Source organism: Struthio camelus, chromosome 6, assembly GCF_040807025.1.
Source record: "Struthio camelus isolate bStrCam1 chromosome 6, bStrCam1.hap1, whole genome shotgun sequence".
Taxonomy (NCBI): Eukaryota; Metazoa; Chordata; class Aves; order Struthioniformes; family Struthionidae; genus Struthio; species Struthio camelus.
In genome coordinates this window covers 23,269,559-23,280,061 of record NC_090947.1, presented here as the reverse complement: position 1 = coordinate 23,280,061, position 10,503 = coordinate 23,269,559, and the positions used below count along the sequence as shown (strand labels likewise).

Below are 10,503 nucleotides of genomic sequence, written 5' to 3'. Positions count from 1 at the left end.
TCGCGCGTGCCGTGAGTGTCCCAGCGCTGAAAGCCGGGGCCACCCGCGGGGGCTCTGCCCCGCGCCCCGTCGCGCGTGGGGCCACGCGGCGGGTTCCCCACCGCGCCGCCGCCCAGGAGCTTTGCGCGTGGGCAGCGGCACGCCGCGATCCCTGGCGCAAGAGCTGGGCGCTTAGTCCGTGTTACCGGCCTGATTAAGCGGTTACCTGGCACAGGAGAAGAGCGTCAAGTGGCTCCTGCGTACGGGATCAGTGTTACACGGGGTCGAGCTGTTACTGCTCCCCAGGACTCAGTGTGGAGCCGTGGGAGAGGACTTGGCACTTTAATCCCTTCAAAGACACCGATCTAATTCAAGCCCTGCAACTCTTGGAAGTCTTTGAGAGGACAGTGATTGTTTCCACAGGAAAGCCAGATAAAGATCTCTGTGTGCTGGCGTTTAGAAAGACTTCAGTGGCGGTGTGAATACAATTGAACCCGACGACTGCTGGGAGGATCGAGTTACCTGGGCAAACAGCTCCGGAGAGCCAGAGCCAGCCCGTATCTGCCCGGAAGGGGATTTCCCCCCCCCCCCCCCGATATAACTGCGCGTCCGCATTTGGTACGTGTCCAGAGCAGCCGGCTGACATGTTTGGGGTGGCCTGGAAGCAGATGGGGCAGGGGCGCGGAGAGGCGCGCGTCTGCAGGGCGCCGCGGGCGGGTGCTGAGCGGAGCCGGGGGGGGGGCGCGGAGCCCGCCTGCCCGCGGTCCCCCCAGCTCTGCAAACACCGGCCGCAGCAGCAGGCGGTGGCGTTAAGCTGTGACCCAGATGCGCCTGGTGGTGGGTACGGGGGAGAAATATTCTTGCACGCGGTCGGAAGAAAAGCAGGTTAGATTATTTTATACATACATAGACACGTATATGTATTTATACCCCGAAAGGTGAGGGAGCAGAGCCCTCAGTGCTAAGTTTGGTTTCCTCACAGGAGGTCAGGGAGCGGGTGACGGCCGAGCCCCGAGTAATAGTTTCCAGGTTCCCGGGGAGACCCCCCTCCTCAACAAGTTTTGCCACCCTGGCGCAGTTCAAACAGGCTGACGAGAGCCGTGGAAAGGAGTCCGCCTGCTGCATAAATACATCCAGCCTCGAAAAACACTATCAAGAGAGACTCCTGTCCTCATTTAAAGAAATTACGGTTTGTAGCTCCGGCTCGCACTAGAGGGGAGGAAACTTTCCCGTGCCGTGCCTTGGGCGGCCGGCCGGCTGCTTTGGCGGAGCTGGCCACGCCGGTTGCACCGCGCCGTCTTTTCTCCGAGCGCCGCTTGGCGCTGCCGCCTTGGCCCCGCCGGCCAACGCCGGGTTAGCGCAGAGCGAGCAAAATGAAACCAAATCCAGCTACCGGGGGAAAAACGCGCGGTTGTTTGCGAAGTCACATCGAGGGCATTCTCCTCAGCCTCGGGGGAAGGGAGGAGGAGGGAGGCAGGGAGGGGGAGGGAGGAACCGCCAACTATTACTCTAGGGAAGTTTTACAACTGGGATCTACCAGCCCCGATCAGGTGAACTCGCTGTGTTCCTAATAGTGCTTTGAGTCATCAAACACGACCAGCGGAATCCGGAGGCAGATTTCTGGGGCGATAACAAAGACACATAGCCACTTCAGGGCTCTGCCACAAGTCCTTAATTGCAAAAAAAAAAAAAAAAAAAAAAAAAAAGGAAAGAAAGAAGGGGGGGGAGATCCAGTATCTTGCACATCCAATGCGAGGGTCTCCAGGCGGTAAGGGGTCCTTTGATCAAGAAAATCCAATTATTTGTGTATATACATTTCCCACATAGTGATTACTTCATTAATTGTCCCGCCTTTATCTCCTCCCTTCCCATCCCCCCTAATAATCAGTTCTTTTATCCAGACCAACAAACACACCATAGGAGCTTTGTGGATTCAAAGGATTTGCTTTCGCTTCTGAAAGAGCCGCTATTCTTTGATGATTGGGTAGCGGCAAACTTCAAAGCCATAAATCTTCCCTCTGACTGGCTGGCGGCCCAGCAAAGTCCTTATCAAATTCTTGGAGGTGATCCGGGTGCAGCCAGACAGTCCGCGGAGATCGCGCCGCGCGGGGGGTGCTGCAGGCAGCGATCAGAGGGACGGGGAGCGCGGGAGGCAGGAGGAGACCGGGCAGCTCCTCGCCTGCCCCTCGGCGCCTCCATGCCGCGGCGCTGCCCCGGCGCCGTCCCCTCGCCCCGGCAGCAGTAGCCATGGCCGCCGTGGCCGTGCTCCGCAACGACTCCCTGCAGGCTTTCCTCCAGGTCAGTACCGCGCCGGGGACACCCCTCCTTCCCGCCCCCGCCAAAAGGCGGGCTGCCCCCGGGGCGGGCGCTGGGGCCAGGCAGAGCTCGAGCAAGCTCCTGGGACCCGCAACTTCCCGCGGAGCGCCCGGCCGGGGGTGCACCCCGGGGCCGGGGGCGGGCAGCGGCGCCGGGCGGCCCGGGGCTGGCGGCTCCGGCGGCGGAAAGTTTTCGGGGGGCGGCGGGACCCCCGGGCAGGGCGCGGCGCGGCGGGAAGTTTCCGCGGCCGCCGGCGGGCGGGGTGAGTAACGCGCTGTCGGCGCTGCCTCCCGCGCAGGACCGCACCCCCAGCGCCTCGCCAGACTTGGCCAAGCACTCGCCCCTGGCTCTTCTGGCCGCCACCTGCAGTCGGATCGGACAGCCGGGCGCAGCCCCCGCGGATTTCCTGCAGGTCTCCTACGACCCGGCGCTGGGATCCCCCTCCAGGATTTTCCACCCGTGGAGCAGCGAGATGCCGGCGCACTCCCCGGGGGCGCTGCCGCCGCCGCACCCCAGCCTGGGGCTGACCCCGCAGAAGAGCCACCTGCAGCCCTCCTTCGGGGGGGCGCACGAGCTGCCGCTCACCCCCCCCGCCGACCCCTCCTACCCCTACGAGTTCTCGCCCGTCAAGGTGCTGCCCTCCTCCATGGCGGCGCTGCCGCCCAGCTGCCCCCCCGCCTACGTGCCCTACGCCGCCCAGGCCGCCCTGCCGCCCGGCTACTCCAACCTGCTGCCGCCGGCGCAGCCCTGCCGCCAGCTCTCGCCCAACCCGCCGCCCGACGACATCCCCTGGTGGAGCATCCAGCAGGCCGGCGGCCCCGGCGGCTGCGGACACCGCTTCCCGGCCGCCGCCGCCGCCCTGCAGCGCGGCCTGGTGCTGGGCCACTCGGACTTCGCCCAGTACCAGACGCAGATCGCCGCCCTGCTGCAGACCAAGTCTCCCCTGGCGGCCACGGCCAGGAGGTGCCGCCGCTGCCGCTGCCCCAACTGCCAGTCGGCGGCGGGCAGCGCCCCGGAGGCGGAGCCGGGCAAGAAGAAGCAGCACGTCTGCCACATCCCCGGCTGCGGCAAGGTGTACGGCAAGACGTCGCACCTGAAGGCGCACCTGCGCTGGCACACGGGCGAGCGGCCCTTCGTCTGCAACTGGCTCTTCTGCGGCAAGAGCTTCACCCGCTCCGACGAGCTGCAGCGGCACCTGCGGACTCACACGGGCGAGAAGCGCTTCGTGTGCCCCGAGTGCGGCAAGCGCTTCATGCGCAGCGACCACCTCGCCAAGCACGTCAAGACCCACCAGAACAAGAAGCTCAAGGCGGCGGCGGACGGCGTCAAGCGGGAGGACGGGCGCGACCCGTGACCGCCGCCCGCGGCGGCCCCGGCCCCGGCCGGCCCCGGCTCTGCCGCCGCCGCGCGGGGGGGCTCCGCCGCCGGGGGGAGGGGGGGCGGCGGCAGGTCGCGCCGGGGCCGGGGCCCCCTCAGGGCCGGCGGTCGGGGCGCGCGGGCGCCCTGGGCTGGGGCCGGCAGCGACGGTCGGGCCAGCCCGGGGACCTGGTCCTCGCTACTTTCAGGGGAAAAAGACTGAACTTTTGTGTACAGCTTATTTAATAGTTTTGTTTGAATACAAGTGGTTCCCCCCCTCCCGCCGCCCTTGGCTCCGTGCGGGGGCTCCAGCATGAGATGTTTCTGTAAAGCGACCCGCAACTGCAGCGTGAAAATAAATACGTTAACACGGGGGTCATGTTGGGAAGGCCCCACTGAGTCGGTTTCATTTGATCTTTTCTTCTTCCCGAAGGCTTTAACAAAACGGCCCCGGCAGCACAGCCGCTTTTCCCGCTTATCCAGCGCGCGGCGGGAGCGGCGCGCGCGGCGCCTTCCCGCCATTTCCCGCCCGCGGCCGTTGGGCGCTGAGGCGCAGCCGTTGGGCGCTGAGGCGCGGGGCGGGCTGGCCGCGGCCGTAGCCCGCGCCTAAGCGGGGCCCAGCGCCCGCTGACCCGGGGGAGCCGCGTGGGAGCTGCGCTTGGTAAACATCTTTAAAAATCGTTAGCTCTTTTGGACGGGTGTTGGCCTAGAATAATTTTATTCGTTTGCCTGTGCCGCACGTGAAGCCCTAAGCGTAGGAGAGGAACGCATGAGGCACATACCGGTAATGGTTTTAGAGCTGAAGCGCTACAAACTCGGCTCGAAATTGGAGTAAAGGTTGGCAGTAGTGGAAGTTGGGAGCCCTTCTGAAAAGAAATCCAAGGCAGCATGATACGGGGGCCTGCTACTGCTAGCCTCTTGCTGCCTGATGTTGTCTGTGGCATAGTTCAACCAAAACACACTTTATGTGTGTTGATTTTTTTTTTTCAGTAGCCCTCACAGAGTTTTAGAGATAAGATAAAAAGCTTGTTATCCTTCCCTTACAGCATGCAAAAATGGTGGGCGTTCTCCTGCATATATGAAGATATTTGGCACAAAACCGTTTAAAAACATTCAGTAGACTGTTAACAGCTTTTAGGGTCCTGATGGGACATCATGTAAGGATGAATTTAGTCATATATTACTTTTGGGAAACTTAATTGAAGATAATGGCTGTATTTACAATTCCCCCCCCCCCTTTTTTTAAACAGAAAAATGTGTAAGCCAAACATATGAGGAACGTGATTAATCATTTGCTGAATTTTACTTGTTAACAGAGAGAATATGTTATTGGTTCTTTATATTTTTATCAAGTCAGCTTTTTTCACTGGTTATATCATGAGACAATCAAACAAAAAATGCTGTCTGAAACTTTCACTCAAAGTGATTTGGAACCAGCCAGCCTCACGTGGGTTCCTCTGGTGGGGGTCGCCACACAAGCTTTGGCACAACCGTAGTTACAGAGCTACTCTTTGCCGTAACCTTCTGAATCTAGAAAAGTAGCAGCTGTATAAATGTTTATAATGATAGAATATGTAAAACTGATGTATTTGTGTGTGTGTGTTCCTGGAAGGAATATATTCTGTCTAGAAATAACGAGATGCAACAATGCCACCAGAACCTCAGCGTCTAAAATAATGAGCGGTTAATGTACAGTTAGCATGGTACAGCTATTGAACAATTTTAATGTTTATGATCCTGAATTAATTTCTGACACCATATTATTAGGTTCAGCTTATCAAATTAATAACCAAGCAGTTATCTCCTCTACTATTAAAGAATCTTCTATAACCTATTATATTACAGAATGCTTTATGAGAAATACCTTTGGTTTGATTGATTAGAACTCTTTCGCCAAAAACCAGAAGCGTGTTGTTGAAGAATATAAGTAGAAAATACCTTTAGCGTTACAGAATGAGTGGCGACAGTGGAGGAAATAACAGATGGACCCTATCCAGAAGTCCTCCCTCAAATGAGACGTGACCTTGTCTCAAGACGTCTTTGATACTGACATTTAAGTATATCAGTGGGAATAACATAATGTTTCTGGGTTTTAAAATGTTTTGTAGTACACAGTGGAACCTGCTTCCCCTTCCCTTCTTTGCAATTAAGTTAAATTAAGCATGTAACAAGATGAACGACTGGCCGACAATATGTAGAAAAGCGTCTTTGAATTCAAGACTGCTTTAAAAAATAATTTATTGCGCTAAATAGTCTTTCAGTTCTATGTACAGTTCAGACCTACTGTACTGGACAGTTATGGAAAGTGCTTTTGTTGATGGCAGTGGAGGTGAAATGACAGTATCCTATGATTCGAAAGATCCACTTAGAAGTTAGAATAATGGACTTCAATGTTGCCACAGGATAATGGCCTTTCACTGCTAACTAAGTGCCAAGATCAAGATGAAGTATTAACAGAAGGTGAAGCAATACGTTGGCTGTTTTTTGGCACGCATGTAGTCTGAGTAGGAACTGGAGAACAGACCTGTTCGTGACGCTTGTTAAAATGACTTTGTCCTGTTAGAGCAGCTAAAACTAGTGTAGAATAGCTTTATGATTGTAGACATAATGATTGCTAAGGCAGACCATTACAGAAGGCGGCTTCTTCAGTTAGATGACAAACTGAATTTACTCAGCCCTTTATATTGTCTCGTCTAGCCAGACTATTTTGTGTTCTTGTTCGTTCCTCACGACAGAACTTGTACTGAAATACTGGAAGTTTTACCGCTGACTTAATCACTTGCAGGATGACACTTCAGGATTTAAGCAGAAGAACGTAGCCCAGGCAGTGCCAGCACCATGTCAAAGGCAGGGGGTTCTGATTTAAAAAACAAAACAAAGCAAAGTACGCTGTAGCTGATACATCACGTATAATATCTACTTTTAAAGCATGCAAGTGCACAGGTTTAAAATATATACAATTTATATTGCATATAAAGAGAGAGGAGGGAAAGAGAGGCATTTAACTGAAAACCCATGATGATGTCAAGTGCTAATGGAAATCTTAAACTGTGAGAATAGCGTGCTCCCCAGCCAAAATCCCACAAAAAAAGAAAAAAGCAGAAAATTAGGAATACAAGGTTAGCAAAAGTAACAGTTTAGAATATATAGAAAAAGAAATATTACTGCTCTCTGAAGTTTTTAAATAGCTTGTTGGAAGAAGAGGGCATATCCATCATAGCTGTTTCAGATTCATCTCTAAATAGCTAAATCATATGATAGCTTTTCAGCTGAAAGCATGAAACTTTTATAGTAATATGGCATTTATATATACATGTGACCTTTCTGATGTATGGGTACAGCGTTACAAAAATATATTGCTTACATTTCAAGAATTTATTTCTAGTTGGCAAATTACACTCTAATAAAATTAACTCTTAATTTTGCATTCACAGAATACATTTTACACTTTTAGCTGTTTCCAATCAACTAGAACAGCTGTTCATTTTATAAAATTAAATGATTAATATTCTTTTTAATTATACATTTTGAGTACATATGCTGTTCAAGGTCAGCTCAGTTCTGAATTTTAAATCTTAAGTGTCATTGGTGTAATAGATAAATCATATAAGCTAATTCATCTCATAGTTAATTCTAATTAATTTTTACAAAACGGTCATGATATGGTTTAAAAGCCTGAGGTTTGGTGTATTTTCTGTGTTAAAAAGTGACTTTCAGACTTGAGCAAACTTGTAAGAGGAGAATATTTTAAAACAATCACACATGTTTTTCTTCAAATTACTTTTAAGGTCCAAATCACGTAACCCTAATTTGGGTCTTCATCATATCAAAGTGTTCATATTGGCTTGAGCAAGACTTTCATGAGAGAGGGTTGCAGGATTCAGCTTGTAGTCCTCACTGGCCAGATACTCAGTGCAGTAATCTAACTTAAGTATAAACTTGTATTTCATAACTGCTCAACTACTCTTACAGAAATGACTATGATAACAGAAATTTAGCTGCCGAAAGTTTCCTTTCTAGATGCGTCAGAAGATAAACTAAAGATGCCTCTTCCATAAGGTTCTGTTTAAAGAAAGGTCCTTTTTTTTTTAATCTAAATTTTTTGATAATGTCATAAAACTGCTGGCTCTAGCTGAAATAGTATATCTTGGTCTACTAGTTGCAATACTGAAAAATTCACTTTATTAAGAAATGGGAAATTTTGCATGGGCCTGTGTTCTAAACTATCTTAAACCATTTTTCCACATTGTTTTGGATGGATCCTGCTTTAGGAGCGCTCTTGTTTTGTTATCCACATGCCACTTTTTTTCAACTTCCTTTATTCCCTATTGTACATTACTGTTTGGTCAGTATTGCTATGAGGCCTTTGTGTATTTCAGCTGAACCAGATATACTGCGTGTCAGCGTGCATGTCATTTTAAGTGACATATCCATCCTAAAGCTGTTGCTGTGTGATTCTTCTTTCCATGAGATTGAATTAGAGCTGCTATTTGTTGAAAGAAATATTTAACCTAAAAGTATTTGCAGATTTTGAGAGGCTGCATTAAATTTTAAAGTCATTAGAACTTAACTATTTCAAATTGTAAATTCTCAGTTATATCGGAGGTTAGTCTGGAATACTGAAGAAAAGGGAATATAAAATACTGACGTCTTGATGCTATTTTATCAGATAAAAGATACATTTGCTATTATGCGGTGATATTTCAAGGTTTTTTTGCACACCACTCATTTCATAAAAGGGTAAAAGGATCGCTCTGTGCAAGTCGCTGCACAGTACCCAGACTGCTTTAAATGAGTCTTGTTATACTTCACAGGTCTTGTCATCTTATCCCTGTACTTCTGAGTGAATGGTGAGAAACAAAAGTAATAATACCGAGTTTATTGTCAAAAAATCTTACATTTCACTGTAGAACCTTGTTTGTTTGTTTGTTTGTACAACAATTTTATACTTTTTATGAAGTTCTTGTGAATTCTCTGGTAAAGATGTGGGGTCTGCTACTCTGGCACAAGATGAAGTCAACTCAAAGCATCTATTAGATTTTCCCGCCAAACTTTTAAAAAATATTTATCACGCAGGCTCCCTAAGACTTTGAGATAATGAACTTCAAAGCAAGACTTTCCTCTAAAAGGATATCCTAGCAGGTATCTTTAATAACTTTGCATTTAAGCAGCATCCAAGTCACCAAGGGCCCGGAAGTGTGCAGCGGCCAGTGAGGCTCACAGTTGTCAGGTGAGTGTTTTGTGCATCATAGAGGAGAAGGATCCAAGGCCAGGGCTGGTTGAATGAGTAATCTGGGTCATAGCAAATCAGCAGAAGTGCATATGATTTAAAGGTTCTTTTAGCCAAGTTTACTGATTTTATTCCTTGTTAATATTTACTCTGAACTGATTTGAAGCCATATAGGTATTTCATTGTGGATAATGAAAACCAAAGAAAACATGTATTTTGACCTGTGATTGAAAGTCAGTGGGAGTCTGTAGATAGTGAGATTTGGCCTTTACCCTGGAGACCACTGATCCTGTTTTTCTTCTCATGATCTCTTAATTTTTTGAGGGAGACATTTACTTGAGTACACAAAATCCCAGCACGTCCCTGACCCGGGTCTGGCGATTACATTGCCAGTTAGCCATGTTTGTAAGGGGAGCCCAACCTAAGGCTGCGTACAAATCCTGTCTGCTAGTTGAGACAGGTTACAGATAGCGCTGAAGGGCAGGTAGGTCCATCTCATCTGCAGGTGGGTGTGCAGCAAATCCCATGCTAAAATGCACTGAAATTAGTGGCCAGGTGCTCCGAACAGTTAAAGAGTTTGTACTTGGGTATGAACTCAGTATCCAGTGAACAATTTATGTGCACCTTTTTAATGGTGCAAAGGCCTTGTACAGAGTCTCTGTATAGGTTCAGGTTTCTTTGTTAGTGGCAGTAAGGCTAGAATTAACTTGTATCTTGCAACTTTTTTGTTTATCTAATTGAACTTCCAAAGGTATCATACTAATGCTGCTCACAGTATTGGCTTCCCTTTAGCTCTGTTTGCACAAGGAGGAGTTTACCAGCGTAAGAATATTGTACGCTAGAAGCCACTTTAGTGTGTGCATCACTGTAGTGACCCTTCCTCTCCCGCACCTTTTCTTCCCCTCCTCCAGAGTGAAAGAGAAGAAAAAGTGCTGTCTTGTTCATGTAGCTGCATCTCTAAGAGAGTCTTCTGGTGCAGACATCTCAGTTAAGGGTTGCATTTTTTTAACCCCCGTGATTGGCATGAGTGTGCCAGCAGCAGCATATGCTGGAAGCCTGCTCTGCTTCATCCTCAAAAGAACACAGACTTTTTATGATTTGGATTTAATTGTTCTCTCTAGCCTAACAGTGTAATATAACCTCTGCCTTAAGGTAGGAACCTTTGTGGCCTCCATCTAGTTCCTTATCTTAATCCCCCCGCTCCCTAGGGCGGCAGTCGCTCGCTTTTGCCAGCCATTCGTGCCGATACTGAGCAAGTAACTCACTGCAGGCCACACCATATTTTGCCCTGTCTGTCAACCAGTACTATAATAGAGGCAATCCTGTTTACATTTGTAATTTCCTGTTGCCAGCTAATCACAGACTTCTTCCATGATAGTGACTGAGATGTCCTGAACTGCGTATCACGCCACCGTAGAATTTAGTATGGGAGGAAAGATGTAATGCAAGAGAAAAAAACCTGTAGGAAATGATTTTTTGTGAGAAGGAAAACAGGGGAATGGGTAAGAAAAAATAATACTTAAATGTGATAAATTGTGATACTTTTAATAAGTTAAATATTTCTAATTACAAATATCCATGTCACCATCTCCATGCAGAAACAATAGTTTGTGCCTATAATA

General features: G+C 49.2%; 1 protein-coding gene across 2 annotated transcripts; it reads left to right on the top strand.

The window, feature by feature from the left end:
* The first annotated feature begins 775 nt into the window (after positions 1-775).
* SP5 (Sp5 transcription factor) lies at positions 776-8,555 on the top strand. 2 transcript variants are annotated; one of them, XM_068948641.1, is made up of 3 exons: positions 776-2,277; positions 2,594-3,645; positions 3,745-8,555. In XM_068948641.1, exons 1-3 carry the CDS (start codon positions 2,227-2,229, stop codon positions 3,872-3,874), a joined length of 1,233 nt encoding a protein of 410 aa, XP_068804742.1. In that variant the 5' UTR covers positions 776-2,226; the 3' UTR covers positions 3,875-8,555. The 2 variants fall into 2 exon arrangements, with proteins under 2 accessions (XP_068804742.1, XP_068804743.1); XM_068948642.1 differs by having other exon boundaries at positions 2,594-3,661; positions 3,772-4,108.
* Positions 8,556-10,503: the final 1,948 nt, after the last annotated feature.

Excerpts from the sequence above, each read along its gene's own strand:
- SP5 (XM_068948641.1), top strand. The coding sequence starts at position 2,227 with ATGGCCGCCGTGGCCGTGCTCCGCAACGACTCCCTGCAGGCTTTCCTC. Across the intron at positions 2,278-2,593 it reads CCCTGCAGGCTTTCCTCCAG|GACCGCACCCCCAGCGCCTC; the intron begins GTCAGTACCGCG and ends CCTCCCGCGCAG. Across the intron at positions 3,646-3,744 it reads CGGGAGGACGGGCGCGACCC|GTCGCGCCGGGGCCGGGGCC; the intron begins GTGACCGCCGCC and ends GGGCGGCGGCAG.